Source organism: Trachemys scripta, chromosome 1 (genome assembly GCF_013100865.1).
Source record: "Trachemys scripta elegans isolate TJP31775 chromosome 1, CAS_Tse_1.0, whole genome shotgun sequence".
Lineage (NCBI taxonomy): Eukaryota > Metazoa > Chordata > Testudines > Emydidae > Trachemys > Trachemys scripta.
The window spans coordinates 201,341,966-201,364,613 of record NC_048298.1 but is presented as its reverse complement, the minus strand read 5'-3'; the positions used below and the strand labels follow the sequence as shown (position 1 = coordinate 201,364,613).

The 22,648-nt window shown below is 43.4% G+C and overlaps 1 protein-coding gene and 1 long non-coding RNA gene across 11 annotated transcripts in view; one reads left to right on the top strand and one right to left on the bottom strand.

Annotated features, from left to right (window-relative positions):
* Positions 1–12,148, top strand: part of LOC117868637 — a 25,177-nt gene extending 13,029 nt beyond the window's left edge. Inside the window, exon 3 of one of the 2 annotated variants that reach the window (XR_004643678.1) lies at positions 12,116–12,148. This is a non-coding gene — a long non-coding RNA (uncharacterized LOC117868637). Of the gene's footprint in view, positions 1–10,172; positions 10,726–12,115 lie in introns of those variants that run through there. The other variant, XR_004643675.1, reaches the window with a different exon arrangement.
* DMD (dystrophin) overlaps positions 1–22,648 on the bottom strand; it is a 1,855,422-nt gene that overhangs the window by 1,148,650 nt on the left and 684,124 nt on the right. For all 9 annotated transcript variants that reach the window (XM_034754682.1, XM_034754655.1, XM_034754674.1 and 6 more), the window contains 3 exons: positions 7,405–7,550; positions 6,244–6,456; positions 2,666–2,779 (listed from right to left, as the gene is read on the bottom strand). In XM_034754682.1, the coding sequence (XP_034610573.1) occupies positions 2,666–2,779; positions 6,244–6,456; positions 7,405–7,550 (473 nt within the window). The remainder of the gene's footprint in view (positions 1–2,665; positions 2,780–6,243; positions 6,457–7,404; positions 7,551–22,648) is intronic.

Below are 22,648 nucleotides of genomic sequence, written 5' to 3'. Positions count from 1 at the left end.
GGGGGGGCGGGAAGTGGGAGGGGCAGGGGCGGGGCTAGGGCGGGGCTCCTCCCGTCCTCTTTTTTGCTTGCTGAAATATGGTAACCCTAACCTAGGGTCCCTAGGGCTGGGTTACTCCCGCCCCAGAACCGGATGAACACACCCACACCCACACATACATTAACAGAGCAAGTCTGAGCAGACCGGGTCAATCAGCACTGTCAAGCTGACCCCTTATATGTCTCTGGACTCAGTAACCTACTTGATGAGCAAATCCCACAGTATTTTGGGTGCTGCAGGGATCTTTAGCTTAGGTAAAAGAAGCATTGCTGTAGAGTGAATGGGGGAAGCTAAAAACACAAAAGAGTAAAGTTCAGTAAGAGAGAGAGAAGCAACCAACTTAACCATAAAAGTTATTTATTGAATACTAATGATAACTACACAAGGAGAGCTAAACCAACATAACATACATTATTAAAGGTTAATACCAAACATAGAAAGGAAAACAGAGAGAAAGGGGGGGGGGATCTCACCCACTCCATGAGGCTTGAACTGGTCGGGGTTCCCAGGTGATGGTGGTAGCAGAGGGTCCTGAATGCTGGAGACAGGCAGAGCCCCCAGCATGATCAGTCAGAAGAAGATGGAGTTCCAGTGGAACGGATGCATAGTTTGGATCTAAGCATCAGAACCCTGACTAGGGGGTGAGCAGGGATTTTTGTAGAGAAAATACAATGGTTCAAGGGAGAACACTAGATTTGTTTATAGGTAAACTGATGACTCAAGGGTTTTCTTTAGACTAGACAATAGGAGCTGATCACTCTTGGCTATGGGGGGTGTTTTCTTCCAGGGAGCTCACAATGCAACTAGGCTGCTTCAGTATTTGGATGTCAATTAAGGATTCATTACTAGAATTGGTCTGATAATTGCTGAGCTGGGTGTGTGCAGACATAGGTTCATTAGCATCTGGAGCAGAGATTCCCATGATGCAGTGCTTCCCTGCTTTTTCTGGTCCCAGAATTCAGTTTGGTTCTCTGTTCTCCATTCTTTATGTAAATTGAGATGTCTTCCTGTCCCATCTTTCATGCATATGAGGCTAGGGGAGTTGTCTCTGCTCTCCATTCTGTATGCTAATGGAGAAGTCTTAATCTTGTCACCCTTGTCAGGAGGGGTCTAGGTGTGTCTCCCAACGCCCTTCACTGCTTTCTGCAAGTTTTCTTCCTCTGATGGGTTTTGGTTTAAGCAGAGGCTGGCGGGGGGGGGGGGGGGGGGGGGGGGGGGCGTCTTTCATGTGTCAGGCTGGATACTGCACCCTGGTTCCCCAAGAACACAGAGGTGTCTGGTATCAGAGCCTGCTCCCCAAAACTGTACAATCTAAATTGAACAAAGCACAAGTACAACAAAAGTAAAGTGAAAGAGGGGATTATGTTTAAAACAAACAAAAACTGAGTCATGTACAGGAATCAAATCATATACATTCTGATCATTTTTAATTACAGGCTCTGGTAGGATAAGTGAGGAATAGACTGCATAGGAAAGAAAGTCACTAGTGGCAACAAGGGAAAGGAAATAGGTTTTGAGGAGGCATTTGAAGAAAGAAAACAAGGATGTTTCATCCTTTTAAGAAGGGCAGTGAGCCAAGTGAAGGGAGCAATGTGAAAACAGGCATGAAGGCAAAAGTAGAAGGAAGGAAAGGGAGGGAAAAGGTTAGAGCAAAGGTAGTGAGTTGAGCATGACAGGAGACTCAGGCAGAAACTTAAATGCCAGAATGAGCAGATTGAACTTTATGCAGAAAGAGACAAAAAGCCAGAAAAGAGACATCAAAGGGGGGTGACACCGTCATAACAGAAGAGGAAAAAGGTAATTTCAGCTGCTGAATATTGGATAGCTTAAAGAAGGGAGACTTGAGAAGGGATCATGGTATGAACAAAGGCTTTGGAAGTGGGAGTGAAGAATAGAAATGGAAGAGGAAGGAACAGATTGCAGAACTGTTATAAACTGAGAAGTGACAAGATTTGGTCTGAGTCTGAACATTTAATCAAAGATCACTAGAATGCCATGAAGGACAGCAAAGCTTCTCAAATGATGGAGATGGTGAGAAGAAGAAATGTTTGGACAACAATGAGAATTTCAGCTTTTTAATGAAGTATTTGACTTCTGAAGGAGTTATTTTTATACACTTGCTACAAATTTAGGCCCATAGACTCCAGTGGAATTGCATTGAATTTATACCAGTCTAAGAGATACAAATCTGGCTCTCAACTTTGTGCCCCCTGCTTCCCTGAAATGAGAAACTACCACAAAATGTCAACAAGAAAAAAAGATGATATCTTGGGGGCAAAGTGTGCGCTCACCATATTATGATTATTATTTGCAGTAGAACTCATTCAAGTGCCGGGTACATTTTCAAATACTTAAGAAGGGAGGCCCCTGCTCCAAGGAACTCACAATGTTTCAAACTTTCTTGTTTTGTCCAGTCTGGACATACCACAAGGATACAGTATTACAGCATCGTGTTACTCCCTTTGTATGTTCAACTTCCCTTTTTTTTTTTTCAGTATTTTCTTCAAAACCAAGAGATTCAGTTTTAAATTTATTTCTAGTTAGGCTAAAGTTTGGGTTGATTCTTCTTCTAAGCACTCACCCAGCCAAATACACACAAAGAATCCAGTACACAAGGACTACTTACTGTACATTGTTCAAGCTGTTTTTCCAGCGCTTCTGAGTCACCAAGGGCAGGCCATTCTTCCTTCAGAAAAGCATCCACTTCAGCCATCCATTTCTTCAGGGTTTTAGTGTCATTCTGTTTGTTAAAAACAACATTCTATTGTATGCTACAAGCACTGACTAGTGATAATAGAATTCATCATGGCACTATCACTATGGCACTATCACTAAACTTCATCACAATATAATTCTAAAATTACGAAGAGGTCACAGCACTTTGAGCAATGCAAACAAGCAAATAAATTTTGGGGGGGATTGCCTTTCCCCATTTGGCCTGCATTTTGATCATTTTAGTCTCAGCATTTCTTGTTTTCAGGAATAAACAGTTTGGATTTTGTTTCTCTGATTTGTTAATGGTAAGAATACAAAAACCCTTTCCCTCCTCTTTTGAAAACAGCAAGAAGAATAATGAGAATACCACCTTTCACTTATATATCACCACTTCTAAGGGTCTCCAACTATTTAAAATTGTCCTTTAATTGCGGCTCACCATCACTTTAAGTTTCCTTTTACACAATTATTAAAAAAGCATACGAAACTACCATCTTATTTCACTAACTAAGAGGCCACCATGTAGAAAAACTGCCCCTTGCAAAATAAGGAAGTAGTACTATGTTTACTCTAAGGTTAACTGCAGCAGAGATCGATACAGAGCAGGTCTACACTGCAGCTGGAAGCACGCTTCGCTGAATGAGTAGACAGACATGCACTAGCTCTGCTCAAGCTAGCACACTAAAAATAGTAGTGTAGCCTGGGCTAGCATAGGTTACAGTTTGGGCTAGCCACCTGAGTACAAACTGGCCCAGACCCCCTAGGTACATACTTAGGTGGCTAGCCCAACCCACCATCTATGCTACCCCTGGTTACATTAATATTTTTAGCTTTCTAGCTCAAGCAGAGTTAGCATGTGTCTGACTACTTGCAAAGGGAGGCACACTCCTAGCTTCAGTGTAGACATACTCTAAGTGGGTTTCTGAATGTCACATAATCAACCAGTACCAGGAATCCTGATTCCCTATCCCCTGATCCAACCACATTTGAACGCTAATTCTAAAACCTAATGCTTAGCCTTTGGGAGTCAGTGAGAAGCTTATGTTAGCCTTTATTAAAGGGATAATGTGTCAGCTAAGGAGGAGCATCATCAAGTTATACAAATGATGAGCTGCTAAATTAACACTCAAATAGTATCACTTTTTTCTTCAAAGTATTGCTTTACCTACATCTGTAAAATGCACATTCAGCATTATACACAATATAATAATTCAATTATTATATTTTTAAAGCAGTCAGTTCTCATTTAAATAATATTGTGCCCCAAATTTGCTCAAAAATACGTATCAGGTAACCCATAAAGAAAATGCACCAGCTGGTCATTTTTATAGCACCAGGCTACTTTGCAAAATCAATTGAATCGATAAAAATTAATGATACAAAAGTGATGAATACCAAAATTACCAAAAGAGTGAATGAAGTGATTTCTTCTGTACTTTTGTTGTTAAGGAGTAAAAGTAATCCAGAATCATATTTTATTATGAGATTTTAGTATTTTAACATGCATGTATTAAACATTTTTCATTAAAGAGAAAAGGACCAATTTGAAGATTTCCTTTTGTTAACCCAGGATACAGTGATTACTTTTCAAAAACAGTGAAGATCAAATAAATGGATCACATTCTGAAATGAATATATGCTTTATCTGCTATCAGTAGTGATTTGAACATATACCTCTAAGATACACTCCATTAGGAAGCAATAGCTAAGACGTTACCAAAGCTAACTAAACACTCAAAGTATACTAGAGGGATATACAAGCAATGAATTTTATATGAATTGTACACTTGTTGTGCAGTGATCCATGCTCAGAAATCGTGCACATTATATTGCCAAAAACTAAGTGTTTTACTGAGAGATGAAGTGCTATTTAAGAAACCGAGGTTTGTCTTTTTGAAAATGGCAATGGTATCTTCCTAAACTTCTACCCAGAAACCCAGCAGTTGTGAATAAAAAGCCAATTTAAATTTCTTAAGGAAAGGATAGTACCTGAAACAGCGTACTTCCCAATATTTCATTATATTAGCAATGAACACAAACCCAAGTCTTGCTATGACAGCCAAATTCATTATTTTCGGAATCAAAGTGCTACCAATTAAACCAAATTTAGGATTGTTGGGGTCTTCTGGAGAAGACTAGTTCTTAAATTGTTCATTACCTAATGATGATATTTTTTTTTGTGGTCAAAACTCCCGTATGGTCAAAGAGAATCAGATGAATGAATGTTTTGTTATTTTGCTACTGGGTTTTTCTTTGCAGAAACAGGGATACAAGACCAACCATGACCCTGCTAACGGAACATTTATTCTTGATCATATGATTGGATCGTATTGGATTAAATAGGAAACTGTGGTCTCAACTCACTCAAAAAATCCTATTTTGCTATAATCCATAACACAAAAGCAACAATCAAATTCTACTTGAAACAAACCAAGGACAGGGACTGAAATATTCATATATTGTAAATGGAGCACTGTATGTAACAACTCACATTGTGCTGGTCAACCTTGAAAAAGGCTTCAGGGTTACTTTCATTCCCTTGTCCTTTATGAGTACTTAAGTGATCGTTTACATGGAAGGAGGATAGAATAAAAATGTAAAGATACTTCTGCAGAATACTTTAAGAATTTTGGTGCCTGGTTAATCAGAATCAATTTGAAAATTGTGCTTTAGGATTATATACAAATGGAACAGAAATATATTAAAAATTGAGACATGAATGACATATTACAATATTTGTTTGTCCAGGTTTCCCCCAATCTTGTTGTTCATTTGGTGAGCACCAACATGACTTGCCAACTAGTGTCTACATAAGATCTCTGCCATGAGAAAACAATCTAGGGCTCTACTCCTGCACATTTGTATATAAATAATTTTACCTATGTGTGTAGTACAATGGGATCCTGATCTTTGATTAGTGACCTCTCATAGTTTCTACCACAATAGAAGTAACAGTGATAATGACAACAAAAGTAATCCATTGAAATCAAGATGGTTAGAGTTGCATGGAAAGTGTTAGAAGGATTACAGTGATGGGGGCCTGACTTTATTCTCACTGAAATCAATAGGAGTTTTCTCATTGTTTTCAAGACAAGCGAAAACAGGCAAACGGTAAGAATTCTGGGTGAAATCCTGGACTCATTGAAGTCAATACCAAAGCTTCCATTGATTTTAGTGGGGTGAGGATTTCACTCTTATAACAATCTATCAAATGGATCATCATTGCATCAGTCAATCAACACCTTAATACCTGTCAAAGGTTTAGAATTTTTAAAGTGCCTTTATTCTGATTCAAATACCCATTGCAATACAAGAATCTCACACATGGATTGACTTGAGACTCCTCCCTTCTATCTTGTTTTACTTCAAGAAATAACTTTTGCAGAAATATATAAAAATGCACACATATATAAACATTGTTATGTCACTGGACACCAGAAGATGGATGGGTGTGTATGTGTGTGAGAAAGAGGGATAACCCCTAATAACCTGAAACTGCTGGAGCTTAGTCATCAGGTCCTCAAGTTTTTGGCAACGGTCTACCAGCTGAGCTGATAACTTCTTCCAGCGGCTAAGGATCCCCTCAATTTCAGATCGATATTTCTGGCTGAGCTCTGCAGGGGCTTTCCTGGACATCTCTTCCACAGTTGTGCTAAGATAGTTTAGGCCATTTTGTTGCTCCTGTAGAGAGCTTTGCAAAGCCTGTGACATGAAAAATTAACATTATATTAATTTTCACTTGGAACATACTGAGCTATTTTGAACACTTTCCCCCCTTGAAGCAGTAAAATATTATAGAGCAAATAGCTGAACAATTCTTGTAATAATTTCAAAGAAAAGAATTACACACTTCACCATGACCTAAGAAAAGTTTAATCTTATTCAGAAAACAGCTGATTAGAAACACATTCAGTTGCTAATTTTAATGGTATAAATACATGGATAATTAAATTCATTGAGACATTGTATAATCCATTAAATAATTTATTATGGCCCCAATGATTACCATACACTTACCTTCAAGGATTGATCAGTATATTGATCAGTATATTGATCAGCATGGAGACCAGATATTTTCTGCTTTGCATTTCTCTATTTTCATTGGCATTGGATCAGCAAAATGCTCTTTAGCCATCAGATAATAAAACAATACTAAAACTCCACATGCAGAGAAGCTTTATGCCCACTGGCAAAGCTCATCCCACATCTGTCTCTGCTTGGAAATTTGACAGGAGTTGCAGATTGGGATGGAAAGAAGTAAATGTTCTGTATTTTTCATAACACTAGTTTCTAATGCATACATGAAAACATTCATTACGAGCTGAATGCCTACATGCTGTAAATATCTCTGAGAACATTTTGTTTCTCGTAGGGAGATGCAAAAGCTATTCTCCTAAATTGTTTAGTACCTTAAGTATTTGTTTCAACTCACAAATACCAACCTTGGTGCTTTTTTCAACAACATTCAGAAGCCTTTTCAATATCAGTAAGTAGCTCCCCCGACCCGTAGCCTTTGGGCTAAATCCTCAGCTGCTGTAAATAGTCATAGCTCCATTGACTTCAATGGAATTATGATGATTTAGGCCAACAGAAGTTCCATCCGCTTGTGTTTTTCAATCAGAAGGCTTTTTTCACAGTCTGTACACTTACCTTTAGCTCCCTGAGTCTCTGCTCCATGATCTCATATTCAGTGACAATAACCTGAGGTATGGAGAGTTTGGTCTCTGACTGCTGGATCCACAAAAGGATAGTGTTCATGGTCTCCTTATAGTGTGCAGGAGGCAAACTGTCAAAATCTAAACCAAATGCAGGGAGAAAAAGGAGAAGAAATTTAAAATGTTTCATTTTCTCTTAACTGAATCGTATCTGATTGTCAGGATACTTAGAAGTCCTAGGTAAAATCTTGGCCCTCTTGAAGTCGGAGTTTGCAACTGACCTCAATAGGGACAGATTTTTCACCACTAGATCTTTTAAAAAATGTACCCAAAGTAGTATTGGAGGACAAAATGTTTTGAATAATTTATGCATTCATCCTTACATTTTTTTTTTTTACTTAATATGTTTTGGCTCTTTAGTTTCAGAGTGGGATGGTACTGGTAGTTTACTGGTAGTTACAGCACAATATACCTAAACACGGCTATTTTTGATACCAGACAGACCAGACCACTGTATCTTCTCTTGTTTTCTATTTTTTGGACCTCAGTTCTTCTTTTAGAACTGCTGTAGGAAGTGGCATCACCATTTTATGGCTCATGTTAGTGTGTCTAGCATATCTGTTAAGGTAAAATGTTCTGCTTAGGACAGCTGTTAAAAGCTTATAACGTTAGCGTAAAAGAGAAATTCAAGCTGAATTTTATTGGACTGTGCCCATTAAACTGACATTACAGATGTCTGAAATAGACAGCATCTGGCATAGACATGAGCATCCCATAAGTAGAGTTGCTCCCTTCTGCCCTCCACCATAGCTTGCACTGCAGTCACTGAGAAATCACACACAGATTTAACGGCCACTTGAAAATAAAATATTTTTCAATTTCTGCCACACCATATTAACAAACTAAAAATGCCACAAAACTATTGTACCTTTATTATATCTACAGTGTGCATGTCTTCAAAAAGATATTTTAGAAAGAAAGAATGTTTCATTGTGTCACAAAATCCAGAACTGATAAAGTTTGTACTTGCATAAGGTTTTCACTGCCATCTTGATTACACTCTAATAAAACAGTGAATGCAATTTGACCAAGAGTTTGAGATGTGATCAGTGATTCTGAGTGCCTCAACTTTACGGTGCTTGGCTTGTGATTGCTTAAAGGAGCTTGATTTTCAGAAAGCACTGAGCACCCACCCTCTGAAAATCCGATGCCTGTAAGCTATCTCTAGTTGGGCACCCACAAATAGAGGCACCTAAAATCACTTTTTGCTTTTAAAAATCTTGGCCATCATGACTGGTAACAGTGGATTTGTGTAAAATGTGCTTGCTGTTGTGAGGGACAAGTGTTGCTTTCTTGTAGTATACTTTCTCCATCCAAAATTCCAGTCTCCCCTAACATCTGACCTGGAAAACACTGGAAAGGGAATTCCTCCTGCTTTTCTCCAGTCAGAACAGAGTGTCCATTAAATTAGTCTTTTCAAATCGGATTTCCTGCCTGGCCCATCCCCCTCTCTGGGAGTCTTTCCCTGCAGCAGAGGGAGGGCTCCAGGAGTGGAACTCTATAGTGCTAAAAATAGCAGTGTACATGGGGAGGCAGGGCTTGGACGAGCGTGACCCTAAGATCATCCCAAAGCCAGCTGGCACACTTTTGTCATGTTATATTCCGAAAAGGTGGCATGTAACATATCACTGGAAAACTAATTACTTACTGATCATTAATATTCTTGCTGCTGTATGTACGGTAAACCCACAAAGGACTTTATAGATATGTTCTGAAAATGTATTTGGCAAGCAGTGCCTAAGCCATGCCTATTTCAGACAAAGGAATGTGATTCCATTTGCTTGAATGTGTCTCTGATGTAAGTTGGGCAAGGTGAGACCAAAGACAAAGAAAAGCATATTTATATGCAAGGTAAACAAAGCCATCAGGAAGGCAGGTGGGGAAAGATGACCACTTAATCTTGATGGGGGATAGAGACTACACCCACAGGAAACCTTCCTGCCTCTTGAAGCATAGTCAATGAATTTTCAGAAGCTCTAAACAGAGAGAAAAAGGCATTTTGGCATCCTTCACTTGAGGAGACAAAGGAACCAAACACCTTGAGCACTCTGAAGGGTCCTGGCCAGAAAGTCTGGTTAGCCATGTTGGAAAATAAACTTGGTGAGAAATGCTTCTTTGCACAAGAATACCATATATAGGAATACTTCTAGAACAGATCTCAGAACTGGATGGAAACAAATTAGCATTGTTGTTAGAACAGGCTCTACAAAAGTCTTTTATTTTGAAAACCCTGCCAGAAATAATTTAAGTCATGCAAACATAGCTAGCAGTTTTCTGCATTTTAAATTAATTATGGTTCCCACTATTCAGAAAGCTAAATAAAAATTCATACAGAATCAAAAAGATACCAATTTCAACTAGCCAGTGGCAGTCTGATTTAAATATTAAATATTGCCTTTAAAAAGCCACTTTTCATTTCACTGGAACATTGTAAATTCCATTTCACTTTTTCCACCCCACTTTCAGCCATACAATGTACTTTTGCAATAGTTTTCACTTTTAGCCAGAATAAATATTTTTTTCAGTACTACACTATAGCTCAGTACTTCAGGAATAATAGATTTTCCTTTTTTAAAGGTTCTTGTTTTTCATATGTGAACCCTGCTCTATTGGACATTTTTTGATTTCTGCCTAGAAGGAATAATAACCACTATTATTATTTACCAAAAGTGACTGTTACCAAAGGTGACTGATCGTTTTCAGGCTCTCTGCACAGGTACTACTGCGGAGAATTATTTGGAAGAGCCATCTGAGGGAAGGGATCAGAAGGAGACCCCATTGACCAGAAGGTATGAGATGCACTGTCCTACGGATGGGGTTCCATGACCACCATTCCCAAGAGGAGGAGATGGGTGGTGGTTGGGGGTTGCCTCCCAAGGGGGACAGAGTCATTCATGTGCCGACCAGTCTGAGAAACTTGAGAAATGTGCTGCTTGCCCGGAGCTAGAATTCAGAATGTGACGGAGTGTCTGCCGAGACTGATCAAGCCCTTGGACCGCTACCCCTTCCTCCATGTGGGCACCAATGACACTGCCAGGAATGACCTTGAGCGGGTCACTGCAGACTATGTGGCTCTGGGAAGAAGGATAAAGGAGTGTGAGGCGCAAGTCGTGTTTTCGTCCTTACTCCCTGTTGAAGGAAAAGGCCCAAGTAGGGACTGTCAAAGTGTGGAGGTAAATGCGTGGTTATGCAGGTGGGGTCAGAGAGAGGGCTTTGGATTCTTCGACCATGGGATGTTGTTCCGGGAAGAAGGATTGCTAGGAAGAGATGGGATCCACCTAACGAAGAGAGGGAAGAGCATCTTCGCAGGCAGGCTTGCTAACGTAGTGAGGAGAGCTTCAAACTAGGTTCACCGGGGGGACGGTGACCTAAGCCCCGAGGTAAGTGGGGAAGTGGGATACCAGGAGGAAACATGGGGAGGGTGCAATGGGGGGGGGCTCCTGATTCATACTGAGAAAGTAGGGCAATCAGCTAGTTATCTTAGGTGCATATACACGAACGTAAGCAGCCTGGGAAACAAGCAGGAAGAATTGGAAGTCCTGGCACAGTCAAAGAACTATGGTGTGATTGGAATAACAGAGACTTGATGGGGTAGCTCACGTGACTGGAGCATTGTCATGGATGGGTATAAACTGTTCAGGAAGGACAGGCAGGAGAGGAAAGGTGGAGGAGTTGCACTGTATGTAAGAGAGCAGTATGATTGCTCAGAGTTCCAGTATCAAACTGGAGAAAAGCCGGTTGAGAGCAACAAGGGTGATGTCGTGGGCGTGTGCTATGGACCACCAGACCAGGAGGATGAGGTAGATGAGGCTTTCTTCAGACAATTAACTGAAGTTTCCAGAACACAGGCCCTGGTTCTCATGGTGGGGCATCAATCATCCTGACATCTGCTGGGAGAGCAATACTGCAGTGCACAGACAATACAGGAAGTTTTTGGAGTGTTGGGGACAACTTCCTGGTGCAACTATTGGAGGAACCAACCAGGGGCCATTCTCCTCTTGCCCTGCTGCTTACAAACAGGGAAGAATTGGTAGGGGAAGTAGAAGTGGGTGGCAACCTGGGCAGCAGAAACCATGAGATGGTTGAGTTCAGTATCCTGACACAAGGAAGAAAGGAGAGTAGCAAAATACGGACCCTGGACTTCAGAAAGGGAGACTATGACTCCCTTAGGGAACTGATGGGCAGGATCCCCTGGGAGGCTAATATGAGGGGGAAAGGAGTCCAGGAAAGCTGGATGTATTATAAAGAAGCCTTATTGAGGGTGCAGGAACAAACCATCCCGATGTGGAGAAAGAATAGCAAATATGGCAGGCAACCATCTTGGCTTAACAGTGAAATCTTCAGTGAGCTTAAACACAAAAAGGAAGCTTACAAGAGGAGGAAACTTGGTCAGATGATTAGGGAGAAGTATAAAAATATTGCTCAAGCATGCAAGGGTGTAATCAGGAAGGCCAAAACACAACTGGAATTGCAGCTAGCAAGGGATGTGAAGGGTAACAAGAACGGCTTCTACAGGTATGTTAGCAACAAGAAAAAGGTCAGGGAAAGTATGGGACCCTTAATGAATAGGGGAGGCAACCTAGTGACAGATGATGTGGAAAAAGCTGAAGTATTCAATGCTTTTTTTTTTGTTTTGGTTTTCACAGATAAGGTCAGCTCCCACACATCTCGAAGAACAGTTATGAGAAGGTGAGTAACCGTTTTTTCTTTTTCAAGTGCTTGTTCACATTGATTCCAATCAGGTGACACCCAGCCCTAAACCAGAGGTGGAGTCAAAGTTAAGGAATCACTGATTGGAGTACCGCCCTGCTGAATTCTGCATCTTCTCTGGTGTATCGGGTGATAGCATAGTGAGAGGTAAATGTATGCACCGATGACCAAGCTGCTGCGCTGCAGATCTCTTGTATCGGGACCTGGGCCAGGAATGCAGCTGACAAGGCTTGTGCCCTTGTGGAATGTGCCATAAGAGTTGTGGCTGGGACCTTGGCCAGCTCATAACATGTGCAGATGCAGGCTGTGATCCAGAAAGATATTATTTGAGATGAGACCAGGAGTCCTTTCATCCGGTCTGCCACTGCCACAAACAGCTGGTTCGACTTCCTGAATGGCCTAGTGCGCTCGATGTAGAATGCTAGCGATTTCCGAACATCCAGTGAGTGCAGCCTCTGCTCTTGGATACTGGTGAGAGGCTTAGGGTAGAAGACAGGTAGAAAAATGTCTTGACTAGTGTAGAATTATGACACTACCCTAGGAATGAAGACTGGGTGATGCCTGAGCTGCACCTTGTCCTTGTGGAAGACCGTATAGGGTGGGTCAGAGGTCAGAGCCTTTAACTCAGACACCCGCCTGGCTGATGTGGTGGTGACCAGTAAAGCCACCTTCCACAACAAATAGAGCAGGGTAAAAGTTGCCAGGGTTCAAAAGGGCCCCATTAGCCTGGAGAGGACCAGGTTAAGGTCCCATGTGGGAACAGGTTGTCTAATCTGTGAAAATAGATGTTCCAGGCCCTTGAGGAAACGCCTTACCATGGGGTTAGCGAATACATCCAGACCCTCCCAGATGGAAGGCCCCAGCAGCTAGGTGCACCTTGATGGATGACACTGCTAGGCCTCGCTGTTTGAGATGTATAAGGTACTCCAGGATGAGTGGTATGGACACCTGCAGTGTGTGGAGGGGTGTTGCTGGGCCCACCAGCAACTCTTCCACCAGGTGGATGGTTTCCTGCTGCCAAGTAGAACCTCCCTTACTGACTCCTAGCATAGGAGCTTCATGGGGTTTAACCATGAAGCTTCCAGGCCGTGAGGTGGAGGGACTGGAAGTCTGGGTGGCGGAGGCGACCGTGGTCCTGAGTGATCAGATTGGAAGCACGATCTGAGTGTCCAGAAGAAGCGTGGTATACCAGTGTTGCAGGGCCATGCTGTGGTCAGCAGAATTATCTCCACTTTATCCCTGTGTATCTTGAGCAGCACCTTGTGCATGAGTGGGACCGGTGGAAAGGCAAACATGAGGCAGTCTCCCCAGGGTAGCAGGAACGCATCTGTGATTGAACCTGGGCTGTGTTTCTGGAAGGAGCAGAACATTGGGCACTTCCTGTTGCTCTGGGTGGCAAAGAGATCGACCGTGGGAAACCCCCACCTTTGGAAGATGGAATAAGGATATCTGGACGGATGGACCACTTGTGATTGGAGAATGATCTGCTGAGGTGATCTGCTAGCTCGTTCTGCGCTCCTGGGAGATCGGACACCTCCAGGTGAATGGAGTCATTAGGAATCATTCAAAAAGGGATAGAGAATAAGACACAGAATATCTTATTGCCCTTACTGCCCTCCATGGTACACCCACATCTTGAATACTGCATACAGTTGTGATCTCCTCATCTCAAAAAAGATATACTGGCATTAGAAAAGGTTCAGAGAAGGGTGACTAAAATAACTAGGGGTTTGGAACCGGTCCCATATGAGGAGAGATTAAGGAGGCTAGGACTTTTCAGTTTGGAAAAGAGGAGACTAAGGTGAGATATGATAGAGGTATATAAAATCATGGCGTGAAGAAAGTGAATAAGGAAAGGTTATTTACTTGTTCCCATTACATAAGAAATAGGGGCCACCAAATGAAATTAATGGGCAGCAGGTTTAAAACAAATAAAAGGAAGTTGTTCTTCACACAGCGCACAATCAACCTGTGGAACTCCTTGCCTGAAGAGGTTGTGAAGGCTAGTACTATAACAGGGTTTAAAAGAGAACTAGAAAAATTTATGGAGGTTAAGTCCATTAATGGCTATTAGCCAGGATGGGTAAGGAATGGTGTCCCTATCCTCTGTTTGTCAGAGGGTGGAGATGGATTGCAGGAGAGAAATCACTTGATCATTACCTGTTAGGTTCACTCCCTCTGGGACACCTGGCATTGTTTACAGTCAGTAGACAGGATACTGGGCAGGATGGACCTTTGGTCTGACCCAGTATGGCCATTCTTATGTTCTTATGCAGAACTCCCATAGTTGGAGGTTTTCCTGACATAGGGGGGAGGAAAGAGGCAGGATGGCTCCTTCCCCGCGGGGCGGCGGGACATGCCGCATGTGCCCAGGGGGGGAGGGCGCAGCGGCCACGGAGCAGCCGGCACCTGCAAAACAGCTTCTTTTTTTTAAAAAACTTTTTTTTTGGCTCTGCCCCCCCCACGCGTCCTGATATTCTCCCCTCCTCTCCCCCCCCGCATCCCGATATTTCCTGTCAGTGATCTGGTCACCCTATTCCTGCCCCTTCATCTATAGAAATCCTGTCTTGGATGAGGAGGATATGGGCTTTGTTGTTGCAGTTGGGGCTTGAAGTGCTTGCGTTGGATTGCCAGCATGTGCATACCCAATGACTTCATTTTCACCCTGGAATCTTTCAAGCTATGCAGCTTGGAGTCAGTCTGTTCGGAGAACAGCTTGGCGCCCTCAAAGGGAAAGTCCTGCCGGGTTTGCTGCAACTCCGGGGGTAGCCCGGACACCTGAAGCCATGATATCCTCCTCATGGCTGTGCCTGAGGAGAGGATACAGGCGGCCAAGTCCACAGAATCTAGGAATGCCTGCAGTGAGGTCTATGCCACCGCCTTCCCTTCCTCCACAATGGTGGAGAATTCAGCCCTAGAGTCCACAGGGATCAGCTCTTTAAACTTGAACATGGAAGCCCATAAGTTGAAGTTGTATCTGCTGAGGATAGCTTGCTGGTTAGCTATCCTCAGCTGAAGCCCCCTAGTGGCATAGACCATCCTACCCAAAAGGTCCATCCTTTTTGCCTCCGTCCACCCCTGACCCCAGGCCCTCTGGACCTTTTCATCGGGCCCCTGTCCCGCAAGCCCTTCTGGCCCCCTCCTTTCCACAATCCGAGCCAGCTGCATGCCCTGCAGCTGGTTCACTTCTGAATCGCGCCAAGGAAACAACTATACACACTCATGTTCCACACGTTTCACTTCCTCACCCTCGTGTCCTGCCCTGATACCAAATGGTGGGACTATCTACCACCTGTGGAGGGTGATGAACCCTGGTGGGCCAGCCTCTAGTCCACCCTGGTCCCACAGCCTGCCGGAGATATCTGTTGGTGGCTCCTTCATGGAGCCATGAGCACAGGTGTGTACCTGGAATGGTTCACCCCCATCCCCAACACCTGACCCTTCTGCGGCATGAGGGAGAACCTGGCACATGCTTCTCTTGAATGCGCCAGGTTGCAGCTCCTTTTCCGATTCCTCCAGAACCGCCCGTTTAGGTTCTGGCTGCACTTGTTTATATTCTCACACCCTGTCCGTGGCCTCATCATTGACTTCCTCCTAGTTCTCACCAAAGGGGCCACCTTCAACATCAGGAGGAGGATGCTAGACGAGGGAGTGCTCTGCGACTGTGGGGCCTATTTCTGCTCCTCCCTGGTTTCATGCATCCCGGAAGAGTTCCTCTGGGCGGCGTCTGCTGGCTCACTAGACAGCTTTGAGGAGCAGTGGGTGCTGTCCAGGGTTCTCTGGATCCCTAGTTTTGAACCTGTGACCTTCACTCCTACTCCTGTTGTTTATTAGCTGTCCCCCGTATTCAGTTGGTTCCTGGGTTCAGTGGTCCCTCCTGCAAGGCTGGGAGAGGGGCTTTTAGATGTGGGCAGGCTTGCACCCACCCACCTCCCAGGATTTCCAATAAGGCCTCTTTAGATTTGGGGGCTGTCTCTGTCACTCTTTCTCATTGACTGCCAACATGACCAGAAAGCATGGCTGTGAGAAAGATATTTGTAGCCCTTGGAAGGGACAAAGTATTTGCGTTCCACACCCCGTGCGGTCAGCAGAATCATCAGAAGACTGCCCCAGAGTCTTGGTGTCGGTATGAACTGTCTTGATCAATGGCAGAACTACCCACGATGGACCTTCAGGAGTAAGAATGTCCACCATGGGGTCCTCGGCCTCAATCACTTCTTCCACTTGCAACCCCATGTTGCGGGCAGTCCTCCTCAGAAGGTCCTGATGTGCCCTGTGATCAATCGGCGGAGAGTCTGAAGCTGAAGCCCCTGCCACAGCCTTGTCAGGAGAAGACGATGAGGTAGCCTGAGGAGGTATTGGATCCTCCTGTCCCTCCGGCTCACTGACCTCCTCCTGGTCAGTGCCTACCCCTGTGGTGGCTGTAGCCTGACCCTGTGGCTGGTACTGTGTCGGAGTAGCCTCGGCAGTGACCTGAGCCTGAGGGGGCAGCTGGGACAGGGTGGCATCGGATCTCTGAGGTGTAGGCCTGTTCCTGGCAGAGTGACACAGTCGGTGATCTGAGGTAACCGACCATGAACCCCTTGAAAGGGAGCCCTGGGCTTGATGGGAAGCCCAGGGAGTCCAAAAGGGCTATTGTGCCTGGGGCTGCCACTGTGGCTGCCAGGTCAGCTGCACCTCCCTTCGCCATCTCTGAGACCTATGCTGACTAAGCCTGGAATACGATGAGTCACCGCCAGAGTCCGAGGAAGCAGACCCTGATCACGATGACCAAAGTGGTGCCGAAGGGCCCTGCGCAGGAGACTGGTGCCAGGTCGACCTTGCAGGAGACCGACACTGGGAATCTGGTGTCATAGATTGGTGCCAATGATCGAGGATGCGATGTAGGTCCTCTGTGTCGGTGCCAGTCCTCTCTCAGTGCCGGGGATCAGTGCTAGTCCACCTTTAGTGCTGGAGAGGGGGAATGTCGCGCTAGTGCTGAAGATGCTTTTATGGAGCATGGTGCCGGGGAGCAGTGTCACAGTGATAGCGACTGAGAGCGGTGCCACGGATGGTGCCAAACCAGGGACTGTGAGCTAGCTTGCCTCTAGATGGTACCGGACATATCGGTACTGGAGGCTTGTTCCTCAGAGCTGGGGCTGTGAAGCCGTTGTTTCAATTAAGTCTCTGGAGGCTTCAAAAGTGTCTGGGGTGGAGGGTGGTTCAAACTCCTTCACCTGGCACTGCCCTTGTGGTTCATATATTGAGCGCCATGAATGCACCACTCCAAGGAGCTCCACAGCCAACCCAATGGGAGCTGCTAAGGGAAAACTTTCTGACAACCATGCATGCAGCACATGCACACCTGATTGGAATCGACGTGAACAAGCAATCAAAGAAGAACAGGCTGTGACTGCCAGACATCACAATTGGGTACAGGCATCTATGGGACTTATGGGGAAGAAGCAAATTGCTGGGCAGGGAGGGCACAATAAGAGACACTAACTGTGCCTGGAACTCTGTTAGCTCCTATGTGCTCGAATAGACTGGACTGGAGAGGTGACCCCAGGCACTAGGCTGAAGAGACCTGGCTCTAGAATGGACTGTCCCAGGGGTCTAAACAAGAACTGCTATTGCTCAGTTGAACTGTATCTTTTAAGGCTCTGTGCCTCCAGTATCTGCAAACTTTCCCTTTTCTGCCAGCCCTAATAAAATGGCCTTTATCTTAGCCATGTTTCAGTGGTTACTGTGACCCACCAAGGCTAGTACCTACAAGACCTACCTGCTGAAGCACCTACTGTGCTTGCCTGTGAGTTGTGATACACCTGGCACATTACAGGCATGCTAAGTTTTTGGTGTACCAGGCAACTGCAACAATTACACTTTTAATATTAGCTGAAGGAGGTGGTGCAGGAGCACTCCTCTTAGAAGACAGATTCCCTTGTGATTGCATGTTTGTTGTCAGGAAATCATTGCAATATTCAGGATTTTGTAGTGCTCTACCAAACACCTGCTGTCATGATGGCTACCACAGAGTGACACTGGCCCTTCAAGAGGGAGCAGGGCCAGTGCACCTGTGACTCATTGCAACTGAGGGGAGAGAAACCTGGCAAGCCAGAGCTACTTGAAATCACTGATACAGAGAGGAAGAAGGGCAGGTAAGAGCTGCCTGAAGAGGAAAGGAGAGATGGGGGTGGGAGGGGCAGAACTGGGAGGAGCAGCAGCAAAAGAAGCAGAGGTGGACAGCTGGTATACCGAGCCACTGGGAAAAGCAAAAGCTGATGGGAAGGATTGACCAGGGCTGAGGAACCACTGCAGAGTAAAAGGACAGCTTGTACACAGGCCTCTATGAGGAAGGGGAAGAACGAGCCTGGTTAGGAGACGCTGAGCCCATAACAAGAGGCTTGATGCTGGAGGGTGGATCCCAGGAGCAGGCACGCTTACAGGGAAAGAGGCCTGTCCGAGAGAAACACTGCAGGGGGATCTGTCACAGGAGATCTGACCTGGGGCTGTGGGAGAAGAGTTGCAGAGAGAAGTGGGTCTTGGAACTCTCAGGTAGAAGACCTGGAGTGTGAGGTCCTGGACCAGGAGCTAAAGGAACTGTTAGCGAGTGACTAATGACTGTTGAGTGGGTGACCTGGGAATGGTGACCTTTGAATAAGATTGAAAAATTGCTGCATAGTGTAACCTTGCTTTACTTTGGGGTTGAACAGGAACTGTTTTTACTACGAAGTGGACTTTAGTGTGGACTGTGGCATTTAAAATGGGCTTGAATTTGCTGTTGAAGGCGACAACACTACTTTGCATAGGTGAATAAAGGGGAAAACTGTGGCAGGCACACTGTTGTGCCCCAAGCGTGACACAGGGGGCATTCCAGCCAGGACCCACCTCATGACCATGGCAAAATGGCAAACAGAGATAAATATGTAAATATTACATTTTTTTATATATCTATAGCTATATCTTCTCAGTTGCAGGACACTGCAATTCCAGGAGTCAATACCATCAATATGTGGATTAAAGCCCACATAATAAACACAGATATAGATGTGCCCAGGTATGAGTTCTGGACTCCATCATAAAAACCACAAGTCAGGAAGACAGAGTATTTCTGCAGTAGAATCTAGTGACAGGACCCTAATGAAACATTACGCAGAAGGAAGAATGTAAGTTAATGAACCTCAGCCTCAGATATTAGAAGGCAGTTCCTCCCACAGTAGTAGAAAAATGTTGTATTATTTCCTAAGATACAAATGCCCCTTCCCATCTCAGCAAGGGGAATTTTGGTCAGACCAGCTGGTGATGACCAACTCCTGGGAGATAGAGGGAAGAGCTTATGCCCAGTCATGTAGAAACTGAGCTCTTGTGCCTCATAGTGGACATAGGAGAGTGCCTGGGAGTGGGGCTTCTCTACCAGTTATTGGCCAGCCAGGACTGGGGAATTAAGAGACTTGATTCATTTGGGGAGAGGAAGGGGCCATGAGAGTCAAAGTCCTTCCAGGTATCTGGGGGCCATTTTGCCACTATTACTGCCCTGCTCAACCTCCCTGATAGTCAGCTGCATTCCCAGAGTCTTGTGGGTCTGACCAATAACCTATTTTGGGATCACGAAGGAATTTTTTCCTGTTGGACCAAATTGGCAGGGATTCCCAGAGGTTTTTTTCCACCTTTCTTCCAGCCTTGAGGAAGCAAAGTTTAAGTTAAAATAATGAAGAGTAGGAATTTTAATGCTAGGCGGATTCTAGGACTTGCCGCTGGAGGCCCAGGCAGGTAACAGCGATAGAACCAGATTCCTGAGGTAAATGAGAGCTGGAACATGCCTGGGGGACCTTTTGCCTTTAAGGAGAAGGGCACACCTGAAGACTTCACAGACTGAAGTCCCTCTGAATACCCTCTAACCCTTCTCACAAATGAGAAGGTATGAGGGTTCAGAAGCGAGCTGTGTCCTAGGGGTTAGGCGGAGCCTCCACTCAAAGTTATTATATAGTGTGTGTGCTGTAATGCCAAACTAGACTCAATTAAATGCTAGATTTATGGAAGAGGGTGTGCAGATAGTGCTCCTCCCCATTGTTAAGTTAATAAAGTTCTGCCCTGATGATTAACTCCATCACTGTACCTGTTTTTCATTTACCTATGTGTCCTGAGCAGATTACCCTTAATTTTAATAGGCAATTTGGTTTATTTTTAGGCAATCACTGAATATAACTGAAATGTTCACAACATTTCCCTTCGATAAGAAATACCGAAAACTATTTGTTTAGTTGAAGAAAAGCTTTATCCCTTTCTTTAAAAGTGGAACAATCTCTGTGAACCCAAATTTTGGGCCTGACATTTTAAAAATAGAAACACCCCATTTATACAAAGCCTTATCAGACGCCACCTACAGTGGACTTGATCTAGGACTTCATTTTTGGTCAATATATATACAGTGATATTTTACTTTGATTTCTTAAATTCCTGGGAAATATTATATCTACATTTTTACTTTGTGGCAAACCAACGATGGATGGTCCTTTTGGTTAAGACATGGGACAAGGATTTGGGTAATCAATTTCCAGTTTTGCCACAGATTTCCTGCGTGAGCATGGAGAAAATCAGTTGGGGCCCCAATTCATCAAAGCACTCAGTGGCAATGAGGGCTGTAAAAATACCAAGAGAAAGGACAAGAGTGAGCTCAGACTGAGAAATTCATTAAGACAAAAATAGCAATCTATTTATTTTTAGCAAGCAGAAAAATACTGCAACATTTGAAAACAGTTCTTCTCCCTTTCCCCCCATATACTTATTGAACAGATTTCTTTTCCACCACCTGAAATTAAGTACGAGAGATTTTATTCCAGTCTCAGTCAAACCAGCGTACATTCTCCATACACACACCCTATCTATTCGTTCCCCCTATAATCAGGGTAAATTCACCATTCATCAGCTCATTGTTACAGTAGAAGACAGGCAGCACATTTGAATTAATGGAATCATTTCAACTGATACAATTGTTTCCTGCAATGAATGAACTAGCTTGAATCTCATAAATCTGCACTAAAAAAGGCATAAAATAGCAGCCATGACTGATCACCTATTTTTTTTTAAATCATATGAACTACCATACTTTTCTCAAAAAGAACAGGAGTACTTGTGGCCACAGTGGGCAGTAGCCCACGAAAGCTTATGCTCTAATAAATTTGTTAGTCTCTAAGGTGCCAGAAGTACTCCTGTTCTTTTTGCGGATACAGACTAACACGGCTGCTACTCTGAAACCTGTCATACTTTTCTCAACTCCTTTCCTAGGAACATACTTTCTTCCTTTCACTTATTTTGTAGTACTTATCCTTGATGCTGATAATCAAAGTCCAACCTTTGAGAAGCTTTTCTGCTTTTCTTCTTATACTGATAAGAGCTGTGGGTTCCCCCGCCCCGTTTTTCCTCCATGTCATCAGAAACCATCAAAGTGCAACCTTTTAGAATCTTCCATAATATTGTCAGGGAACATCGTCAATGCTCTGAAAGTGCTTTAACAATTCCTTTTCTCTGATTTATCTTCTTGTTAAAAGAAATGGTACAGGCAGGGTTTTACCAGGCTTCCAAGAATTAATGAACCAATATAATAAAAAAATGATTCAATTGTTTTATTAGATGATATTACATGCATTCCCCCCCTCATAAATTTTAATTTTCATTTATCATTGAGGGAGGGGGAAGGTAGGAAGGGAAAATAAATTGGACATACAGGAAAGGCCAATATCCAATAAAGATTAATTCTATAGATAACTTGTTTCTTTTTTAAAGGGGAAACACTAATATGAGAAAGTCTATAGCCTAATAAAAATGAAATTACATCTGTGCTGCTTATTAAACTCTGTTTAACCACAGATGACATCTTGGGAAGCAGAATTAATTTTATATATATATATATATATATATATATATATATATATATATATATATATATATATATATATATAAAACTAGCGAAAAAACCCTCCAAAAAGCCAATTCAAAGGAATATTTTATATTAATTGAAGAAAAAGAAGTGTTTTTAAAAATAATGCATAGCCTATATCTGCTTGGGGACTCAAATATAATGTGCATGTGTATGATTCATAAGACGCAGGACTTTATTTTTAAATACACAATTCTGAAAAAAAACAGTATTTATCATAGGATTCTGTGTCATTTTGTGCAAATTCAATCTCTAAATTACAGAATCTTATGCAAGACTATGTGAAATGTTCAAGGTTTAAAATATTCTTTAAATAAAGAAAAACATGAAAGAAGGAAAACCAAAATGTTGAGCTTATTGTGGTGACTGTGTTTTGCATAGTCTTGGGGAGCTATACTGAGATCGCCAGTTGCATGAACTCTTGGATACAGCAGTTGTTGAAGTTACTGGATTCACACTGGCTACCAGGGAAAATGGTGGAATATCTTGAAAAAGGATATGGTGGGAGGTGGGGGTAGAGGGAAGAAAGCAAATCAGCTCAAAATGACTAAGA